A 23,099-nucleotide genomic window follows, 5' to 3' on the forward strand; every position below is an offset into this window, starting at 1 on the left:
TTGGAAATTTAACCAAATCGTTGACGTTATTTCCTGCTTGAAACACTTTGTCCCCTTTTAATGCCTTACACATTAATTATCAATCTTTCACAACGATGTATTTATTTACCATAAGTTTTAATTAATCGCCTCATGAAGTGCAGCTCCACTTTGACATTTGAACTGTACGTCCGATTTAGGACCCATTGGCCCGGTTCTTTTGTTTATCATCAAGAGCCATTATGGCTCTTGTTATCATCTTGTCCTGAAATATGCTCCAATTTTGAGACTGCATCTCCCTTAACGTACGACATCTGAAACAGCTCTGTTCCCCAAAGTATTTTGAGTCTATTTAAAAAGTGAACTTATCAATTCATCACTACAACTCTAAGTCTTCGGCTGCCGGCTTCTGTTACACGTTTCAAAACACCGTCCAACGAGATCATTAAGCCAAAAGCCTTCGAGAGACAATTTGAGGTTCCTTCGGTAATGTATAAAGATTGTCTAAAGAGACGTTTTTATCACCTAGAAGAATTTGATCTGTACGGATATCTTAGGTGAAAATTGAAGTGTCCGAAAATTTTAGGGCATGATAGCTGAACGTTACCTTCTAAAGTGTACCTTCTTCCCAGCCAAACCATTTGCTCATCCGAAACTGCTGGGTGACCTATTTAAGTACCAAAAATTGCAAAAATGTCCCTTCCAAAAACGTAAGGGACTACCATTTCCTCGGTTGCGAATCTTTTAGGTGATGTTTTAGTAAAGAAATCTATAGCTGTTTGGCAACGTAGAACCGAAACTCTTAGAACAGTTTGACTCTCCCGAACACTTTATTTCACCGAAGATTATCGTTGGGTGCCCCTGATGTTTTCATGCCCTAGTCTGAAATTTATTGCTTGTCATCTCAATCAAAGTGACAAAACTGGAGTTTCAAAACTGCAAAAAAAAAAAAAAAAAAAAAAGCAAAGGCTTTTTGCATTCGTGCTGAGGACACTTGTGTTGATGTACTTAGCTTCCTCTTCTTTCTAAAGTGGCAAAGTATGGTAAATTATGAAGAACTGGTCCGTTTTTTCCCCTAACGTTGGCCTTGTAGCTCTTATATTTATTTCAACGCAACTGTCTATCAGAGCGCAACTTAAGGAGCTACATATTTCTATGTAACCCATCTGTGCGTTAGCTGTAGTAATGGAAACGGCTCTCAAGGAAAGAGCCGGAAAAACTCTCTCTTACTCAGGTCAGAGACGGTTTTTCTCTGTTCTTAGGTGGGTCCTCTTCCATTACAATGACTAACACCCAAATGATGTATATGGTGTAAGAAATAGCACCTTTTAATTTACTTGCTAACAGACAATTTATGGTAGATTATAATTCCAATTTTTAACCCTTTTTAACTACTATCTCGTTGACTGCTCACTCCCGTTTATTTTACGACGACCGAGCAAATTTATATATCTGCTTAATTATCTAACGTGCACATGGAGCTTAACCATGATCTCTCTTAATTTTGTTTGTTTTTTTCATGATAATTTCGACTTATTTCTTAGCTTTTTTAAATTCTATAACGACGAGTGACATGAATATTCTACCCCCTCGATTATCTTCTGCTACCTGCCGGGTTGTCATCATTACTGTCGAACGAATTTTTGTTGATAACTTGTGCTTCACAAAAGAGCCCGGCAGCAGGATATGGTCAAATGAAGTAAGAAACTTGAAAACGTTATTCTGCTTACATATCTTTTACGACAAACAACAGCCAGACTCAAGAAATAATGGACTTACTTTCAAACACCAAATGGTGTTATCGACTCATCTGTTTCAATCTGTAAGCACTTAATGCATAAAGAGAGAGATCGGATCAACACCGCGAAAAACAATAACGGTGAAGCAACTAAAACAATCGATTTGGGTGTCTACACCGTGATTAAAGGGAAAACTTAGTATAGAACAACTGTGACTGTTCTGCAAACCAAGTTTAGTAATGGTATTTACTTTTCGTTGCCGCTTGGGTTCGATTTAAGAAGAAATACGAATCCTTGTGAATACTGATATTAATCACGGGCGGCTGGCAGGTGTCGAAGGGATAATCATTCGTACTCTTGTATTTCTCACCAACCGAAAATGATAAAGCGATTTTCAAGTGTTCAAAAACATTAGAATTTTTAAAACCGTCCTTTAAAAAAAGCAAAAAGGTGCTCCTTTATAAGAGACATCATTAGCTCCCGTTAACAATGAATAATGGATGGATAAGAAAAAACCTTTAAATGTAAGTGTTTCATGATCAAGGCATACACCTTCAAACATAAGCCTTAGATTTTGTTTATCTTGTCGAGAGCTGCCAAATGGAGAGCAAAACTGTTTTACTGGTTCTCTGTTTAGCAATCGCGACCTGCTTTATGGTTGAAAGAGTGGAGGCAACTTTTGGATGGCAAAAGAATGTCGGCCGAAAGCAAGAATTTCTGCGGAGGGTAAATATACTGTTTGGTTCGCTCAATTCCCATTCTTTCTCCTTCAATATTGACTCTTAAAAACGTCTTGCAAAAATGTTCTACATGCGCACCTTTTCCATTGCGTCAAGTCTAAAAAAATGACTGATCGGATTAGATTTTTGGCTGAAATTTTCACCAAAAAAACGTAGGCAATTGAAGATCCCTTTTGAACTTTGTGGAAACGGACTGAGAATACGAAACTGTGAATCTCACAGGCAGAGAAAACAGCACCATGAAGTGGAAAGAAACAGAATCGCGATAGAAACTAAAAAACATATAAAACTGTTTTGTAAAGACATTAAAACAAGATTAATTAACCTAAATATTGCGCGAAATATTGTTTGTCTGCGCTGCACACTTGTTGGTTGATAACTGGGTTTTGGCGTCCGACTAGAGGAAATTTTATTGGCTTTTAAACGGTGTTCCTAATATTGATTTTCAACTCAATCTTTTTTTTTTTCGCTCTGTGCAGTCATTTATCTCCCAATAAAAACGCTTTACTTGATTACGTTTTTCTTTGTTGACACCCTTTTTCTGTGTTGTGTATATTTTTTCCGTTTTCTTTTTTCCTATTTTATTAGTTTTTTTTAGTTTTGCGTCACTGCTGCAATTTAATGTTATGGGTGAAACGACATACACTCTTTCGATGAGCTCTTTTTGAGCACATGTTGAATGAAAATATAATTGTTTAAAAACACATTAACCCATTAAGCGTGAATTAATTAAGTAATAGTCTTTTAAATCGTTTTTCAAAAAAAGCCTTTTCCAAAAATCGTTCTCATTGAAAGCAAAAAAGCTGCAATGATATCTTTTGTGCAAGGCAAAGGTAACAAAAATGTTTTGTAAAATTTCCAAACATCAAATTCTTATCGAGACAATCGTAAACTCCCTGATTTCTGCACCAGCTTGCCGCTGTTACATGCATTCTCCTACACATTAAAAATACAATAAAATTAGTAATAGTTTTCACTACACCTGCCCCCGCCTAGGATAATACGGACGGCAGTTGAGGTGTTTTCCAATTAACTTCACATGTAACTGAGTAGGTTGGTAAATAAAGTGAAAGATGCAAGGAAAGGATGAGCAACAACAAACAGCATTTATTTTTAATTTCCATCAATCAATTGAAAAGCAATTTACATAATTTTGGAAAAAGCTTTGAAAATATGATAGTAAAACAGGAACAGGAACATTCAATGACTCACCTTCAATCGCTAGGCTAAACCTTCGATATGGATGCTCCTTGTGACTTTTTGCCTCGTGACTCAAGTTACCCAGAACACCTCGCGAACTCGGTGAACAATACCGATACTACCTTGCGCGCCCTGTTAAGTAATACCCAGACCACCTTGCGCGCTTGGTTAAGCAAATCGAGATTGCTTTCCCCTGTTCAATATCTACCAATTTACATATTAATTTACATATTTTCCCCTTTTACGCGGGGGCTTCTAGGTTGCCTCCTCGGGTTTTGGTTGCTGGGCCGCTGGGTCAAAACCCTGCGGGGGCAATTTTTTGCCAACTTCAGAAATCCGCATAACCTGTAATAACAATCTCTCAAAACTGGATAATTATTTTTGTTCTTTATGTGTAGATTTCTGAGGATCGTCCAGAGTGGAGAAACCGTAATTGGTATGCTGAGTCAAAGCGAGCTAAAATGCGCAGAAGGCAAAGGGAACAAGAGAAAATCTCAGGAAGGAATTGAGTAAATCCACGAGCCTAGATTTTGAGAGGAAATATTATAAACACTGCGTTCCCTAAATGTTAAGGAGTAAGGAAATAAAACTATACTACAAGAGAGATTAAATAAAATAGAAAGAACTTATACTACTCTATTTTATTTGTTTAGAGACACAAAACATACTGTCGGCGAACACTACATTAAAAAACAGATCACACTTCCAATATTAATAAACGCTAATACTAAATACCGAAAATGACAGGTTCGAAAGCACCATGAATAGTAAAGTACAGTATTGACCATTCCCCCGCCTCGAGGTATTTGCCGGGGACAAAACGATAAACTTCGTGGAATTTAATCCAAGCTACACATCTCAATTACACCTCAAGAATTTAACCGGGGCTTTTAAACTCACGCCTGGGTCCACTTTGCTGAATACTTGTAAACTTCTTGTTTTAGTCCATGTTAATGCTCAAAATCAAATGCGCGGATATGATTTTTGGTTAACAGTGTATTCTTTTCAAGCAAAACTCGAAGGTAAATGGAGAGAAGAGCAGTTCCAACGCCTGTTATGTGGGATTCACAGCCATCTGCAAACAAAATAAACCAGTCAAGCAATATGTAACACGTGAAGAAATTGAAAAGAACTTGACAAATACCACAAACACTTTTTCCTGTGGTTGTGACGGATGTGATAATTTATGTGCAGTACCCGCAAGGCATAAGTGGTCCTGATGTACCCATGATGCCGTGTGGCATACTTCTTGGCCATGTGCTCACAATGTCACCTTCACAATAGACCAATTTCGATATATTAAAATTCAGTCATAAACAAAAGACATCATCTCGAGGCTCTGGGGAATAAATATAAGGATTTGTATGAGTATATTCCCCAGAGCCTCGAGATGATGCCTTTTGTTTGGGACTGAATTTTAATACATCGAAAGTGGTCTATTAACATTCCGAGTCATTAAATGTTTGTGTTTACGACTGATCCTTGTAGTGTTTCTTCACTCTCCGCACGAGCCAATCAACACATGGTTCTGGTTAATTAAGGCGTGATGCTTATAACAAGTAAGATATAGATTTAGCCAAACCTAAAAGCAGAGCTCCCGTTTCTGTCCCAAACATTGTTAGATTGCAAAAGAGTCGGTTTTCGAGCCTCACACCGGCGTGTGACCTTTCTCTTGAAAGACACATTCGTCAAACGCAAAAATACGGCTGTTTTGCAGTCTAAAACATTCACGTTTTACAAGTGTATTCGTGGTAGATAAATGTACTGCAATCCAATACAAATTTATACGGCGTCGAGAATTCAGTTATAAGCTTAATATGTCTGAAAAATAGACAATGATGACAAGAAAACTCGCCAATTATGTCTGCTGTAAGCTTGAAAGGCGATGTGGTGTGTGATTGTTGAAATATGCAAGAATCTTTGTCAACACGGAATTGCAAACGTTTTCAGGCCTACTTCGTTTTTTCAGCGAGTTTTACAAAATATGTGAGGCAGCGAGGCATGCATTAAAAAGGAAAACACCACCTGAAAGCTAACCGTTGTAAATAAGTGTTTTGTCTCTCGCTCTATTTCTCTCAGCTTTTAACGGTGTTCTTCATTGAAATTTTCTCTTCTCCTCCTTTCTCAGCTTCCCTCGAGGCTTTCTTCGCTTAAATTTCGTCGCCTCTTCTCTTGTGCTTTTTCCTGCTCTTTATCGTGTTGCTCGTCACTAATAGTGCTGCGCAAAAGTTTCCCGCCAAGAAAATTCGCCCACCCGCGCCTCAAAGCTGCTTTAAGAGAATCCCCTCCCTTCCCTTTTTTAGTCTCTTATCTCCCTTTCCGGAGTCCATACGGATGGACGGACGGACGATCGGACGATCGGACGGACGTACGCTAGGTCAATCATGTGAGAACCAAAGGAAAAAAAGCTGACCATATTCTCTTTAGTATGGGGCGCTGCCCCAGGCCACGAAAGAGCCCCGCTGTTACAGAAATTAGTTGCAATTGCACTGATTCAGGATAACCGAAGACAAATCCGGTTGGTTGCCAGAGCAAAATCCCAGCCCGGAGCTACACATCGAACCATATTTTCAGTATAGTCAGTCGCATGACATTCTCCCACAAACACCGTACCGTTGTTAATAGGGACCTTTAGATTCTACAACGAGGACAAGAACGAGTACGAGTTTTGACTGCCCGTTTTTAGCGAAAATACTAAGGAACTTTATAACCCATACGCTTAATCTTACTCTTTGTTAGGTGTATAGGTTGCTCAGTTATTCTTATTGCTGGTAACTGAGCCTTTTTGCTCATAAAAAAAAGCCAAAACTGCTACCGTGTTGTTGACTTGTTTTGATTCGACGACATTTTTGCAAAACCTCGTACTAAAATGACGGCGGCATAACGTTTTTCCCGCCAAAATGACGCTGGTTTGCGCGCGCTCAATGTTGCCTTATGAGAAAATCTCGTACTCGTAGTCGTTCTCGTACTAGAATCTAAAGCTCTCTAATCTCTTACAAGGTGACTTGAAGACCAACTGTCACCGGATGGAGTGGTAGCGATTCATGCAATACAAACAGTGAATGAAGGGGTAGTTTCTAAAGAAACTGTGGTGCTGCGTCGGTGGGGAAGTAGTATACAAAAATTTGGTTTTATCAACGGAGTTGATAATGTAAATTTGCCACCGTACAGAGATTCTAAAAGCTGACGTTTCGAGCGTTAGCCCTTCGCTCTGACGAAGGGCTAACGCTCGAAACGTCAGCTTTTAGAATCTCTGTACGGTGGCAAATTTACATTATCAACTCCGTTGATAAAACCAAATTTCAATACAAACAGTGCCAAGATTACGGCTTTGTGCTTTTCGAGAGAGAACAGAAAAGAAAAGAAAAGAAAAGAAAAGAAAAGAAAAGAAAAGAAAAGAAAAGAAAAGAAAAGAAAAGAAAAGAAAAGAAAACCATTTCGCTAAAAATGGCACAAGTCAGGTGATAAATTTAAAGACAAGGCATTTCACAAAGCAAGGGCATGCTAATTCCAATATTTATATTATATAATAAACACGTCGAGTTGCATTTTTAAAAAGTACCTGGTAAATCCTTTTTCACCAGTAATCTTCTCATTGTCCTTTTGCTTTCTCGTTCAGCCAAATTTTCCTTGCTCGCTAAGTCTCCATAGCAACCACTGGGTCGCTGCCACTTTAACACAGCCCTCAATCGTTGTGGTGTTAAAAATCCATAATATCCCATCAATCCACAGACTACAATTTGCTCCATCATCAGATCAGCGTCAACTCTTTTCGTTGGACGATTTTTTTCAATCATTACCAGCTGATTGTAGATATTAGAGCAGATTCGGTCATAAATCAATTGTAGCTTAGGTTTCGTTGTCTTCGTCAAGAGTTTACCAAGGCACCCTGTTATACAAAAGGTCGCCGAATAAATCTATGGAACAGAACTTAATAATGCAACACAAACCCTCAACCGCTCGGTAACTCGAGTTCCCACGTTGGATGGATCGATTCTATCGATCCGCAAAAAGAAGGAACGAATGGAAAGGTTGATGAGGTTCAGGTAATGAGTGCAGAAGTAAGTAAATAAATGGATGAGAGAATGACTGATGGATGCATGTGAATGAATAGATAAATAACTGAATGAATGAGAGAACGATGAATTAATGAATAAATTGATTAATTAGTAAATGAATGAATGAATGAATGAACAAGTCACTACAAGAAAATATGACATGAGAAAGTGAATTCCTCATCTTTTGTCAATTCTGATGAAACGTCTGCGTGGTTTTTTCAAGAATGACACCTTATTGGTCATTTGTTGTGAAAGTGAACCGTTCACGGAAACAAGATTTTAAAGAAAACTTTTGCAGTAAAGGCGGAATATAAGACTAAATTTCAGATAATAGGCCTTTTGCAACAGACGATCACATGGTACAAAATCCGCCATGCTGGAGGGCAAGCTCATTATTATTCTCCCCCTGGGACATTAAAACAAAGAGACCTGAACCAGTCAAGCTTGACTTGCCTTTGTTTTAATGTCCCAGTGGGGGAATAATAATGAGCTTGCCTGTTCTTTTGTTCGTTCATCCATTCGTCGTAATTGTTATATCGGCCCTAAAAGGATGAAACTAGTGATTTTAACGATGTCATGGTTCGCAAAATTTTGCTTGCCCACTAAGTGCCACTTGCAAGTGTGCATACAGAGCCTCGACAGCAAAATTGTGAAACGTTTCCAAGACAGAATTAACCTTTTCTGTGGTAGGCCTAACTAACTATCATGAGAACGAATGACTTCTTTTAATTATTGTCAGACAACTTAACTTTTAGGTTAAAAAAAATAAGGTTCTCTCTTGTACTTCCTTTTAGTGTTGAATGACTTTAGAACCTGCAGCCTATGAATAAGTAAAATACTCTCACCTCTCTGCTCACCGAGCATAAAGTAAAGTGCTTGATGTGTCAACATGTATCCAACCTCCCCCGGTCTTATCATCAAATTCCAGCATTCTGAGGTGACGTCACAAGGCTTCCCACCATACAAAGGGCTACCAAGAAGTCTTGCTAAACATGATTCGTATCTTTGTAAGATATCATTGGATAGTTGGCCCATTGTAAATCTGGTGACCAGGTTGGGGTTTACTGTGTTATGACGTCGCACTGTATGCCATGGCTGGGACACAGCATACCCAACTAAGTTGTAATACCATGGGCTGGAGTCTTGTAGAGTTGTCAAGGCATCTACACTGATATGAGAAGCACGTTTCAGAAGACGAGCGACTTGCTTGTACATAGCAGATCCAAGACGTGCTGTCCCGTTTTCTTCTTGATAGATTAAGGTGAAAAGGTTACCTTGGATTAACAGTGTTTAAAATCAACTTCAAAAAGTCATTGAACAAGTGGGCTTTTAATTTTGTCACGAAGGAATATTTTCCAAGTTCTAAAAAAAAGCTTCCAGTTAATCACTTCCAGCTTAATTTTGCATCTTGAGTCAAGGGAAATTTTGTGGTTCGGTTTTATCTTAGGAACTCGAAAACTACTTGCGATGAAACCGTGCAAAATGTGAACCTTCTTCGCGCGAGTACTGTAAGGTACAAAATTGAAATAATGTAACTTTGGTCCTAGAACAGTAATTAGATTTGCAATAATTGTAAAACTGTATAAACTCTACAGAAATTCCATTATTCTTATTTCTTATATTTGTTGATTGCCATACATTTTGATCGTTAAGTCTAGCATAGAACTAGCGGCAATAGCAATTATTTGGAAAGAAGTAACTCACACATTTCACATCCTTTGGATTTCTTTTCGCTGTTTTACATTTTTTCCTTTCTAGTGGTGAACATCACAAACCTTGGGCGATTCGGAGACCGAAATACGCATCCAGATTTAAAATATCGCCATTTTGCTCGTAAAAAGAAAACACTTTCTGCAAAGCCAACACCACTGGCTTCAGCTCACTGCTACTAGACCACCTTTCTTTTCCTTCTATACTGCCATTTCTTGCTGCACCACCTTGAGAAAACAAAAGTGCTAGAAAAATGCGCGCTATTTTCATGTTGACTTTATCATTTTCGTGTGTCCTCAGCAAAGGGCTATATATATATTTCATGGGATACGCGTCAAGAGAGACACCTATATCCGCTTTTGACAACTGACCTCGTTAAAAGAACAGCTGGAAGTTTTGTTTTTCAATGAAAGGAAACAATGGACGAAATGAGGATCTTTTTAAGACTGTTCCGTGAATACCCGTGACAAGTGCCTGCTTCTTCAGAGATGTCTTGGTAGTTATGGAGTTACGAGTCAGAGTACACGATTGGAAAGGAATCAACTAATTTATTCTGTTTTCTGTTCTGGGTGGAGTCAGCGTAACATATTTGCAGACGATTTCTGTTTCGGGAAGTTTTGAGTTTGGAATATGATGATCCACTGGGCACCTGTTCAACCTGTATTTTGCATGATCGCATGATCGCATGATTTTGCATGATCACATAACGGCCCAAAAGGACACAATGGCGTGGATGGATTCGCAAAGCACTGCCAGGTTTCCGCTACTCGAGGGCAAATGTTGGCGCAGGAAATGTCGTTCCAACATGCGTATTCCTTTTTGAACATTTGCTTCCGGCATGTTTTACGTATACAGCAGGCAAATAAAATTTCACGTCTCGGCGAATATTACTCCTTCGTATGCCATCACTCTTTCGTATGCCATCGCGACTTTTCATTGCAATTGATAAGTAGAAACGCCGCAAATCTTACTCTCAAAATTACGTCTTTAAAACTGTCAGTTGGTCTGCCCTCTTCAAGCTGGGATTTCTATACAGTATTTCGTTCGTCTAACACATGCTTGCTTTATTTTTCCGAAAGGTCTCTTGAGTGGAGTGGTCAATTAAATACATGTATTAGGGTTAGGGTAGACTGGAACTTTAGCAGGTTAAGAAGCAAGAGAGGGGTTGAAGCCTGTATATTTGATTCTTACGCCTAATTGTTAAGTTGAATTTTCTCTGAGCGAGGATACTCGCGAAAGTTTGAGACATTTATTTTTATCGTCCGGCAGAGATTATTTCGTGGCGCTGTATACACTGCAGTATTCTATGTGAAATTCCAGCGTGATTATGGTGGGTTGAGTCACACTCCTATAGTAGGGCCCGTTTTAAACGTCGCATTTTACATGAACCGAATTTAATGCAAATGAGAAAAATCTATTGTTTTCGCTCATTTGCATTAGTTTCGGCACATGTAAAATGCGACGTTTAAAACGGGCCTAATCTTCGACGCTCACTTGTGATGGCAATTCAATTTAACGACCGAGGCCTTTCAGTAAGTTTTTGAGCAAAATATCCTGTCTACGACTGTGTAAATTCAAAAGAAATTCCAAAACAATAGCCTTTTTTAGACAGCTCTAGAAAAGTGACAAAAGGATAGAAAACATCAGACGGATAGAAATGTCGACAACTCAGATACCGGCACCTGTCTCCGAATCCGCGCGAAAAACAAACTCAGAGGAAGCAAGTACAAAAGGGAATTTGTTCCGTCCTGACTGCTTTCCGATTACAAAATGCAAAGCTTATGACTTAACCTTAATAGCGAAAAGTCAAGGCAATTATTACCAGTGGGGTCGATGTTTCAAGAAAATTGAAGTTCATTTTGCGGTTTATAGAACATTTTCTTAAATATGACAGGACTAGGTGCCTACGGAACGTGACTAAGTAAAAACAAAAACAGACAAGACGTTTAGCTTATCATAAGCGGATGACACTGCCATCTGATTCTAACCTGACATGTTTTAAGGTAAATAGTGATTTGAAGAGAACAAAATCTTGAGTTGGAGAACGAGAAACAAGGAAAATCGTATTTCCTCAGTTTCCTGCGCCATACTATTGCCTGAATTAATTCCTTGGGCTCTTGGATTTAAAGAGGTTCAAAACTGAAAAAAAATCCCCTGTAGCCCCTAAAATTTACCTATTATGCTTGAGAATAAAACATTCCCACACGATTGACTGCAAATATGTGGAAAATTGTATACAAAAATTTGGTTTTATCAACGGAGTTGATAATGTAAATTGGCCACCGTACAGAGATTCTAAAAGCTGACGTTTCGAGCGTTGGCCCTTCGTCAGAACGAATCGAGGAATTGTGGGTTACGTGTAGTTTTTATAGCAGAGTAGGAGTACGCTATTGGTGGTAACATGGCACCGTGAAAAATAGGAATATATTAGTTGAATGAAAATCGTTCGTTAAAGGCACTGCGCATGCTCGAGTTTGTTTGCTCTCGAGCCCACGGAAAATTCTAGCCGCCATCATGGATTCACGCTTGAGTCACGTATATTCGCCGGAGTTTCTCCTTTGTCCACCATGGCCCTCTCCAGTGGACACCATTATGAATTTGTCGATTCAACTTGAAAAAAGTTGACCTAACACTTTTCAAGTTTTCACAAGACGCTAGCGCATGCGCTTCTCGTGACAGTTCCTTTAATACTGTGAGGATTAAGGGTGCCGATTTCGAAGATGAATTTTTGTTCCAGATTCTTGCGGCTTTCTGTCGTACCTAGCTGTAGGGAAAGGCCGCAGATAGCCATGTGTTTTTTGGAGTGGCTAGGGAGATTAAAATGACGAGCGACTGGCTTAGATGCATCCTTGTCATTCTTCTCAACATCGCGAAGGTGTTCTCGGAATCGGTCACCTAGTCGGCTACCTGTCTCGCCAATGTATAATTTATTGCATAAGGTACAGGTTATGCAAAAAATGACATTTGCGGAGGTACATGTGAAACGATCGGTGATCGTAACAGATCGCTTAGGTCCCGATATCTTGCTAGTGTTAACAATGAAAAGACAAGTTTTACATCGTGAGCGCGCGCATTTGAAAGTGCCGGGTTGCTCGTTAAGCGTTTTGAGCGCGCTTCTAACTAAAAGTTGCCTACGTTTTTGTCGCGTTTGAATGAAATAAGTGAAGGTTGCGAAAAGATTCTACCAGTCTCGGGATCATTTTGGGGTAATTTAAAATTATTAAGAATGATACTTTTGACTGCGTGATTATGAGGATGGAAAGTGAAGGTGAATGGAATTCTGTCATTCTTATCTTTCTGTGACGTTTGTAGTGATGACTGTCGATCAAATTGTTGGGCGCGATGATGGCCCGCTTTGACCACAGAGACAGGATAGCCACGTTTTTCGAAGAACTGGCACATCTCTGATTTGCTGGAAAAATCGGAGTCAAACTAAATTCTGCTTACTATAATAATAAATTATTGTAATGTTGTGTTGAAAAAAAAGTCCACTTTTTTATAACTTTTTTTGTTTCGCTCAACTTGAATTTCCCGGGAGAGAAAAAAAATACAGAAGTGGTCTGTTTCCATGGTAATGGTCTGTACTGTAAAATCCCGACTAAAACGCAGCCAATCGGAATGCTCCATTTAGCCTGAAAATTGCTTGCCATATAATACTTAAAAATTAGACCCGTAGCCCTTGAGGGAGAAGGGTCTAATTGTTTTAGTATCACCCAACTTGGACAGAAAAGGTCATAAAAAAGTTAGCAAATGCAAGTTGAAGAAATATTTATTTGGGAATAAAACAAAAGAAAACGTCACACTTTTCGCTACTCGAGGACTATTACTAATAGTCCTCTAGTAGCGTAGCCAATCAAAATGCAGGATTTGCATTAGTCCACTAGTTGGGTGATACTAAAAGTAGTTTATTCTTCTTTACAGCAAGAATGATACCACCCCAGATTCTAGAGCTTCTACTCTCTGTGATTGTATCATAGCCATGACTCTCTGAACAAAAGGAATGGGAGGAGTATTTTATAAGTGCTTGCCTATTGGTTTTCATGACAATATGTGTTGCAAATGAAATGATCTGTTGCATCTGTGGAATGGTACACCGTTATATTACCAATTCAAACACAGTTAATATTTTATTAGCAAAAATATAGCAATTGCATTTAATCATTTTGCTTTGGACCTTCAGTAATTCTCTTGTACTTTAAAACTTTGAGCAACCAGTTCCGCCATAATTTTTCACAAGTCTGAAGATCCATCCAATGAATGTCAGCTTTTGAGCCATCATGATGAGCAATAACAATCATGCAATTTGTAACAGGAATTCGCATAACTGGATGCGAGTTAATTGCTCCTGCATAAGCTACAACTTGCAATGGAGCATCATAGCAGCTTTCCAGGGAAGGTTTATGCTTCTGTGATGTTTTCCATTCAATTACACAGGGTACTCCATCATATATAGCTAGAGCATCAAATGTACCAGAGTAACCAATAAAAGAGTGTGTTACATACTCTTCAGTAGCAATTATTTTGCGCTTCTTAAGACTACTTAAAATCTCTGTTTTAGCTACACTTTGGATCAATCCAGAAATCAGGTTTGGGAAATGATCACTTTCATTAGCCTCACCTTGCAAAATGTCTTGAATAGCTGAGTGGAATTTGAGCCCACTATTTGACAGTGTTTTCCTGTATTCCGCAAATTTTTCTTTCCCCATATTTTCGATTTGCTGTTTCTGCCAACGGCTGATCATGTATAATTTGTTGGAAGTGCTATTCAAAACAGCTGAGACACTTGCACTTTTTGTTAAGTATGTATCTCTGTTACTCATAGGGCTGTCACCTTTAGTTTCTTCTATATTATTACCCTTATATTCCCCAACAGTTTTACACAGTATCCCCTTTGATTTAACAACCATACTGAGCTTCCCCATCTCTCCACTTATCCAATGGCTTGGAGGTTCTACTTGGCAAAACAAGCTTTGGTTCCTGTCTGGAACAGATCCGCTTGGAATAAAAGATTTCCTCTTCGATTTGCTTGGTGTTGGTGACGGTACCTTATCTGGAACAATGAACGGATAGTGAAGGATAGAGGACGAATCAGTGACATGCTGCACATAAAAGTCTCTTAAATCACTTTTCAACTTAGTTGTTTTGCTGTTGGCTTTTAGACCACATTTCTTGCAAAGTGCCTGCAAATCCTGACGTTTCATTGATTCCAGGTTATTCACGTCAAACCATACTTCAGATGGGTCCACTCGATCTGTGTGAAGATCTCGAGCTCTAAATGAATGAGCAACAACCCCAAAGGTACATCGAGCACACGTGGAAAAGGAAACCACTTCAGAGACAATGGCACAATTAGAAAAATGTCTCCAAATTTGCATCTTTTGTTATTTAATCACGAAAATAGGTTGTGCCACCTTGTGTATCGGTGACACGTTTGCCCATAGGGTAAAATAAATATCAGTAAATTGACAATTAATTTTACGCAGACAAACTGATGTCCGCCATTTATTAAGAGCCCGCGATGACAACTACTATCCCAGTCCCAGTCCCTTGGTAAAATCTGCACTGCCTGGCAGATTTCATATTTTTTACAGCTGAACTTTTCTTGAGATTTCGGATTTTATAATGTACCGCCGAAAGCTCAAGGCTTTGGGGCATCATAATCCGGAAGGTTTCGATGTACACAGTATGTATATAATTTCACATTTTCGAAACAAACAAACAAAAAAACATTTTGCTCGTGAATGCTGTTCTTAACTACACTGCGACATGCCATGTGCTCAAGTCTTTCCAAAGTTAACGGCATTGAATGACTGTTGTACCGATTAACTTTACTGTAATTAGTTGTATAGCTGTATTATAATTTTTGTTGCTTTTCTTGTTAGTAGCGCTTTCGTTTAATAAGCATTTGTTGATATGCAAGCCATGGGAGAAACGCAACAAAATTGCGCGCTGGAAGTTAAGCAAAGATTACCCTATTTTTAGAGAGAATACAATAGACTGCCGTTCAGAATCTTCAGAGCAAAATGTCTGTGTTAAGGTCACAAACAAAATATCGGTGTTCTTGGTCGCTTCCATGACCATTTGTTCCAAATATTTTGTTTATTAGACACTTTTGTCTTGTTTTGAATAGTATTAGTATGATTTGAAATGTCTTACAGAAAATAGCCACGTATACAAAAGAGAGACACTCCTTTTTATTTAATTTCCTATGCTTTCAAAGTCATTTTACTTTGTAAGCAGAAGACAGGTCATTTTTAGTGAAATTTAATGGTCAGTTAAAGCCGTCCTTTAAAACTGAGGGTTATCTGTAAATTATTGAAATGCTGGATTGAGGAGAGAGTGAATATCAGGGCTCTATGGTTTATGGTCAAACTTTAGCAGGTAAACGTGACTCATTAGGTCTGCAAAGCATGAGTTTTAGAGTCCAAGTGCCCTAAATTAATGTGCTGTTTACTGATGGACAATCACACACAATGCATTCTTAATCCAGTCATATCAAGGGCTTAAGTTTGTAATGGCCCAACCCTTAACAGTAAAACTCCACTTTAAATATTAAGGGTCCAAGTTTTGTTCAGTTACTGCTTGGTAACTCTGAAGAGAATAGACTTTAAAGTTAAAGTTGCTCTTTGATATTAATTCACTGCAAAATCTTTGCCCACTACAGTATGATGGAATAGGCATTTGTAAATTTCCATTTTTGTTATCTCGTTTGATTTAGATGAAGAAGAAGTAAGGAATCTAGTAGTTTGGTTGGAGGATCAGAAAATTAGGCTATACAAAATTGAGGAACGAGAACAACTTAGAGATATAAAGAACAGTGGATGGCTAAAAGCATTAAGAAAGGTACACACTTCTTACCTTGACTTCTTGTTAATGTTGTACTTGTGTAGATTTTGTTTGCATCTTTTCTGAGCAAAACCCCATCTTTTTGGGAATTTCGGGAATACACTTGATAATCTGTATTTTTTGTACAACAGTTTTCCCTGTCTTTAACTTTAATACCGTGCCTTGAGCCTTGGATGCTGTGGTGGAAAGAAAATTTCCCTTTTATATTTAAGAGTCTTTGTTGAAAACTTTCCGTACATGATTTAAAACAAATGTTTGCATTTTCAGGGTATTCACTATACAGTTAAGTGCATTGAGCTACTCTTAAAAAAATGGTCAAAGTATTTGACCAGATCATAGACCAGCCTACTGTAACTAATCATAGAAATGCTTGAAAGAGAGTTGCATCTGTTTTAGCTTCATGGGGGCTAATTCACCTAATGACTTTCCAGAATTTCTTATCAAACTCCTCAGGATTTCAATGCAGTGGGTTTATTCTGATGGTTGACTTGATTGCTTAAATTGCATTATTTATATGTATTTTCTTTGCTCTAATGACTTTACAGTAAAAGAATAAAAATACTAATGTGGCCTTGAACTACTGTAAAATTATTAACAAAAGCGAAAGTGGTTCAGCGTTGTCTATACTCTTATCAACAATTATATTCGTCATCACAGTGGTTAAAATGTTGTGGACTGTGATGACGAATATCATTGTCGATAAGAGTATAGACAATGCTGAACCACTTTTGATTTGTTTTTTTTTTTTTTACCACAACATTCAACGCTAAGGAAAGTTTTTATTTCATAGCGTGACCAAAATTGTTTGTTTGTTATTTATTTGTTTAAGCAGGTTGACGTTTTGACAGCTATCAGCTGATATGGACCTGCTATACCCACCCAACCATATCACTAAGAAAGAGCAAGCATTGTCTATAACTTTCTCGCAATGTGATTGGTTTATTTCCCAAAATGGGCGTTCCTGATTGGCTATTATATTGCGTGACAAATTGACGCGAGCATGACGCGTACAACACTGTCTAGACTCTTATCGGCAACGGCAAATTAGCCAATCAGATTGCAAGATTACAAGCAATTGTGGTAAAATACTAAAACTATTACTATTTTAGTATTTTAAAGTAGTTCAAGGCCACATTAGTTTTTTTTTTCTTTTAGTCAAAATGCTACTGAAGGACAACATCCAAAGATATTCTAAAGTAGTTTTGCATCACATGGTTAGGTGTTTAAAGAGCTTTTTTCTTTTAAGTACTTAGATGACTTGACGTGTCCAGTGAACATCTCGCAGAAACTGAGTGTACTAGATTGGCTGCTGGCACATGCTGTCAGGCTTGAATATGCAGAAAATGGTTTGGTTAATTTGTTGTTTTCTATCATTTTATTCATTCAAGTTATGATGATGATGATGATACAACATTGGAAGTTCTGAATTTATTAATGAATCAGACAGTTTATTTTTCCACTATGTCAAACATTTAATAAACTGTAAAGTATTATAATTGCTAATCTGTAGGCTTACAAGATACTATATGTCCACCCAGCTCTTTTCCTTCATCTTTGGTTGTATGAAAATGGTGATCAAAGGCTTAGAAAACAAAGAGCCTTTCCCCACCACCCCTCAGGTTATAAAACAGTAAGTGGTAAAACACATCAGTCCTATTTTTCTTTTCTTGTTGTTTACCTTGGGGGGTGAGTCATTTCAGGTAAATTACCACGGGGTCTTTGTTTTCTACATATCGACCTGTGGGTGTGTGCAAAGCAAAGATGAGGAAAGTGTTTACAGCCAACTCATATCTAATGGGCGGTCATCAAATAACTTTTAAATTCCATTTTTGTTGACATATTTTTTACTTGTTTTTACGTGTATAGTTGAAAAGTACAACAGCACGGGACAAAAAGACGAAAAACAACAAGGAGGAGACAAATCATCTCTTGATGACAGTCTTATTAATCTCTCAGGTATTTTGTACTGTCAGTACAGAAAAAGACATGTTTCAATTCTTTGGGGCATTCTGCTTGCTATTAGTATCCAGTGTCTTCCGTTGTGTCATGGTTATTATGGTGTATGGAATGGTCATGAATTGGATCATCCCTTCAAATAGTGTTGTTCTGAGAGTTAAAGGAATTAGTTTCCAACTGAAGGAAACTGGATCGATTTGTGACAGAATTACCAGAATTTAGTTTTATCAAATGATTTTAATCAAAGTAAATTGACTACTTTAGGGGTATTTATCAGTGATTTTCTTTAACCCATTGACTCCCAGGCGCTCCCCATTGATGAGTAAAATCATCAGGCATTAGACAGAGTAGAATACTAAGTCTGGCTGGTTTAGGCTGGTTTGGACGTCAAAGGGTTAACCTAATTTCTTTGTTCCAGCAGCCAATATTGCTCTGGTTTGGAGACAAAGGTTACGTCTGACAGTATCATGCTATTCCATTAATTATCTGATTTGGTTGCATTATTGCTTTGCAGTCGACAATCCGGATCTCAAGGCTGGAGTGACGTCTTTGTCTAAACTGCTTAATTTACCCCACCACCCTGACCACTTTGTTCTCCTACAGGTAATTTAGGTATTAATAGACCTTTTTGCAGATACGGAGGCCATTTTGATTTCTATTGTTTCAAATAGCTATTATGGGATGCCCAGGGGGCAAATACATATTAATTTGCATGCAAAGATTCATTTAAAAAATATAGTTTAAGACCCACCACAGGAGCAAGGGTGGCACAGTCGGTTAGTGTGCGGCCATGGTGCAAGAGGTCCTGAGTTCGATTCCCGGATCTCGCATCCTTGTTTTGACTTCTTTCCTTTCCGTGTAGCTAAGTAGCTTTAAATACCCGTAAAACGGAGCACTGATGGAGTGGGGGGAGTAAAATGAGCGCACCGTCGACCTCAGGTTTGTCAGTTGAATTACTGTTACGAGTTATCGATGTTAAATATGGTTACTTTACTTTTACTTTACTTTACCTTCAACTGACAGGCTTTTTGACTGTTTGTTTTTGCTTATCATTATTATATCTATTACTTATTATTATCTGATGTGATGAATTTCAGCTCTGGTGGGATTTTCATACATGTATATATGAAAATTGTTCCATGGCACGCAACGCCTGTCGGTTGAAATTGGGCCTTTAATATGTTTGAAATAATTTTATGATCTCTTTTAGGGGCCAAAAAAGGCCCGGGACACCCCCAGATTGGTCTCATTTAGGGTTTAATTCAAAATTTCCAATGAGCATCCCCGCCCCATTCACATGAAGAGGGTCCCCCTTCTTCAGTGCTTTGTATTAAAGAAAATTAATTAAGCATAAAGTTTGCGGCGAATGGGAAATGCGAGCGTAAAATTTTGGTTTTGCAAAAGATATAAAAGTGAATACCAGCCTCACCCATTCCAGTGATCATCAAACTATAAGAGCTTTGCTCTGAAGATACAAACAGCAAATGGTGTAATGTACAAATGCAGGTAATGGAGGAAATGTCTGCATGAGAGCAGTGTTGTTGGTGTCTGCATGACCACCTCTTGGCGGTTTCCATGTTACATCATTGCTACGATATTGGTGGACGAAAGCAAAATCGACGTTCTTTCATTAGCTCCTTTTGTTCGTCCACCAGCAATTGTATATCACATCATTGTTATTATTTTGTGTGTCTAGAGATTGGTTGCAAACCTTCTTTTGTGGTATTTGAAAGTGGAATGATTGCATAGCTTGTCTTTCATGTTTAGAGCTTTCTTTTATGATTCAAGTCCTCTAATGTTTGTCGTACAAATCAATTTTCAAGGCTGTTCGTTCTCTCATTGAGGGGAAACTGTCACAAGAAAGTCCAAAATCTGGTAAAAAATCTGTAAGTATCCTCTTTTATCAGGGTGCGTTATTCCTAGCAGTCTTTAATATTCCCTCCTGGATGGGGTGCATATCCATCCCTGGGATATTCAGGCAAGATGTCAACGGTGAATATCATAGACCCATATCACTCAATGTCCAAACAAAAGATTTTGCCCGTTGAACCTCTCATTCAATGTGAGGCTAGACGGGCAAAGACAATGCAAAGACAAAGCCTTTATTCCTTAAGGACTCCAAAATGGCCGCCCAGTGATAAAGGTGAATTTGGTTTGTAGTGGTTGGCTTAATTTGGTTAAGAATCTGACGACTGTGGAGGGAGGTGATGGGTTTAAAATTCCTTCCTCCTCCCCCTCGGCTGGACCAAGGCTTAGGGTCACAATCGGACATAATGTGATGCAACTCTGATGTGGAGAATTCGTTACCCACGAAAAGTTTAGTTATTGATTAATGCTTGAGACCTGAATTCAGTTTTTCAAGCGTCGGTTTAATCAAAAAGTGAATTAAATTAGAGTGTTGTTAAGGCATGGGTGGGCTCCCCACCACAGTCACAAATGAGTCTATTTTTAGAATACCCATTCCCACGGAAATAATTTTACGTGTCACGTCCCTGAAAAAACATGGCAGAAGGAGTAACGCGTGACATGGCTTCTCCTGATTGGTTAGAGTGGAGGCCCTTTGTTTGTTTTCGTGCGTAAAGTGTATCTAAAAATAACTCCATATGTTACTGGCAGGGGCAAGACCGTAAATTGATAGAAGAACACCCACCCAATTCACTCTTGGTTTCATATATCATTCGAGGGTGAAAACGACTGTTTTAGTGCTTCGTTTTTTTTTATGCTCGGTTGACTTATCGTTTTCAGGGTAAAAAGGTAGATATCATCCCTCTTAACCAGGTCAAGTTGGGATTCGATTCTGGAGGTATGTTTTTAAGCGTTAAAAGACTTAACCTGAGTATCAGGCTTTTCTTTTCTTTTTCTTGTTTTTTCTTTGCTAAGAAAGGCCTGATACTCAGGTTATAAAAGACTGAAAAAGGAATGCATTGATGAAGGATGAAAAGGTGCTTAACCTTTACTTTAAGACAACAACCAAGGGAAGTTGTTCAGGTAATTACAACGCACTTGGACAGTCAAGTGAACCAATCAGATAACGATAACCTTCACAGGCAACCAGCGCCGAGAGAGGGAATAAATGTGCGAGCAAATCTCAGTTTTTGGCAAATTACTAGACAGTGTATCGAAAAACCGATGCAACAGTCTACGGATTTAAAACCGGCTTGTCTCTTTTGTTCTTATTGCAGACTCGGCAATAAACGAAGCAGCTAAAATAATCCGCTTATTACACTTGACAGAGCTAAGGGAACTCCAGACCAGGATAAACGAAGCTATAGTGGCTGTGCAAGCAATCACTGCAAATCCAAAGACTGACCAGTCACTTGGACGGGTTGGCGTGTGATAATTCGTCTTTAAGACAAGACTAGAGGTGTAATACCCTTGGTCAGGGAGACATCAGGTCTTGTCTCCAAGAGTTGAATGGCCGCAGTCACTAAAATGGCCGTTTTTTACAGGCAACACATGAGATCAATTGTCTTCATTATAAAAGAAACAAATCTTGATAGAAAACAAACGCGTTAATGCTCAGCATTTAATACCGGTTTGTTATTCTGAGATTTCCTATGTACGCCATTTGTGTACTGTCAAATTAAGCAAATACTTGCTTTCACAAACACGTGAATAAAGGCAACTCGTTGTATTGCGTTTCTCCGTGTCTGCTAGTTAAACTTCGTAGTTTTGTGAGAGTTACATACCGGGAGCTGATAGAAAATGTGATTTTCATCCGTATCGTCTGTGATACTCGGGAGTTTAAGAAACCAGGACGGCTACGGTCACAAAAACGTTACTTCAAAATATAAGTATGAGCTATTCTAAGTATTTCATGATTATTCCATCTTGTTTATATTATTCAATATGGGCGAAGTGTCCTATAACTGAATTGGTACGGACGGATTTGAAGTGAAGAATGAGATTGAAAGATTCACTGTAGTTTGTCCACGTTGTCGTCAAAACCTCAGTGCTTCTATGACCAAAAAATCGTTTTTTTATTTTCCGGATCTCAAAACTATTTAACTAAACAGTGAGGAAAAAAAAGATACCTGTTTATTTTAATTGAAAATTTCCCATTTATTTCGAATTTATTGGTCCGCTATTAATACTAACTTTAAAATCTTGAGAGAGCTGGATCGAGGAGAAGATGACGTCAAAGACTCAATGGTTTAAGAAAGGCAATGCGTGTTCGCGGCTGAATTAATATGCAGCACGGGAGTTTCGGGCTTTCAGACTTTTAAACTTGTGTTTTGCACATATAATAAACTGCGTTTGCACTCTGAAATTTTAAGCTAGTGAGTCAATGACGTCACTTTTCCCTAGATCTAACCCTCTGAGATCCAATCGGTCAGTTTGGAAGGTGAGTAATGGCGGACCGTGAAATCTAAAACTCACGCTTAAAGAAAACAGTCTTTTTGCCAGTCAAGTGTTAAGCTATATCTGAAAGAAAAAAGGGAAGTGATTTTTTTGATCACAGTAGCACTTTAAATTTGGTCGTTTCACGTAGTAGTTTTGACGAGTACGGCAGAGAAATGTTGAAAAAACGCGTGCCGCACGTGCAGCGATCATTTTGGTTCTTTTAGCCAGTAATATTACTGATTTTTGGTGTTGTCGTTACCGCAGTCGTCGTGGTTTCTTAAACTCCCAACTATCACCTCTGGCGGGATGTGATGTGAGCTCACAATTGCTGGTTTTCACGCACGTGATCAACAGCCATGTTTTTCAACGAAAACAAAAGGAAGCGTTTGCATAATAATAGAGTTAAATTCCCGGAGGATTTGGTCGGAGCACCAACATGGCCGCCTTTTCTTTGTTTAGGGGCACCAACATGGCGGTCGTGACGTCATTTGAAAACCGAGAATTGACCAGCTTCCAGTTGGTTCAAT

At 38.5% G+C, this 23,099-nt stretch overlaps 3 protein-coding genes and 1 long non-coding RNA gene across 6 annotated transcripts; 2 read left to right on the forward strand and 2 right to left on the reverse strand.

The window, feature by feature from the left end:
• Window positions 1–2,201: 2,201 nt before the first annotated feature.
• LOC137979012 (uncharacterized) lies at window positions 2,202–4,287 on the forward strand. The gene is made up of 2 exons (XR_011118250.1): window positions 2,202–2,444; window positions 4,057–4,287. It is a non-coding gene; the product is annotated as an uncharacterized lncRNA (long non-coding RNA).
• Window positions 4,288–4,430: 143 nt separating this feature from the next.
• Window positions 4,431–9,939, reverse strand: LOC137979011 (UPF0764 protein C16orf89 homolog). 3 transcript variants are annotated; one of them, XM_068826158.1, is made up of 5 exons: window positions 9,798–9,939; window positions 9,421–9,653; window positions 8,562–8,990; window positions 7,221–7,547; window positions 4,431–4,733 (listed from the first exon to the last, which is right to left on the reverse strand). In XM_068826158.1, exons 2-5 carry the CDS (start codon window positions 9,422–9,424, stop codon window positions 4,609–4,611), a joined length of 885 nt encoding a protein of 294 aa, XP_068682259.1. In that variant the 5' UTR covers window positions 9,425–9,653; window positions 9,798–9,939; the 3' UTR covers window positions 4,431–4,608. The 3 variants fall into 3 exon arrangements, with proteins under 3 accessions (XP_068682259.1, XP_068682258.1, XP_068682257.1); XM_068826157.1 differs by lacking the exon at window positions 9,798–9,939 and having other exon boundaries at window positions 8,562–8,963; window positions 9,492–9,783; XM_068826156.1 differs by lacking the exon at window positions 9,798–9,939 and having other exon boundaries at window positions 9,492–9,778.
• A 3,601-nt stretch (window positions 9,940–13,540) lies between these two features.
• Window positions 13,541–14,935, reverse strand: LOC137978661 (uncharacterized). Its single transcript, XM_068825677.1, has one exon. The coding sequence runs from the start codon at window positions 14,799–14,801 to the stop codon at window positions 13,581–13,583; it is 1,221 nt and encodes a 406-aa protein (XP_068681778.1). The 5' UTR covers window positions 14,802–14,935; the 3' UTR covers window positions 13,541–13,580.
• A 47-nt stretch (window positions 14,936–14,982) lies between these two features.
• Window positions 14,983–23,094, forward strand: LOC137978663 (RNA transcription, translation and transport factor protein-like). The gene is made up of 8 exons (XM_068825679.1): window positions 14,983–15,109; window positions 16,145–16,269; window positions 17,519–17,618; window positions 18,139–18,228; window positions 18,743–18,831; window positions 20,052–20,114; window positions 20,974–21,031; window positions 21,411–23,094. The coding sequence occupies exons 1-8, from the start codon at window positions 15,049–15,051 to the stop codon at window positions 21,563–21,565; spliced, it is 741 nt and encodes a 246-aa protein (XP_068681780.1). The 5' UTR covers window positions 14,983–15,048; the 3' UTR covers window positions 21,566–23,094.
• The last annotated feature ends 5 nt before the right edge of the window (window positions 23,095–23,099 follow it).

The sequence above is a fragment of the Montipora foliosa genome, chromosome 12 (assembly GCF_036669935.1).
Source record: "Montipora foliosa isolate CH-2021 chromosome 12, ASM3666993v2, whole genome shotgun sequence".
Lineage (NCBI taxonomy): Eukaryota > Metazoa > Cnidaria > Anthozoa > Scleractinia > Acroporidae > Montipora > Montipora foliosa.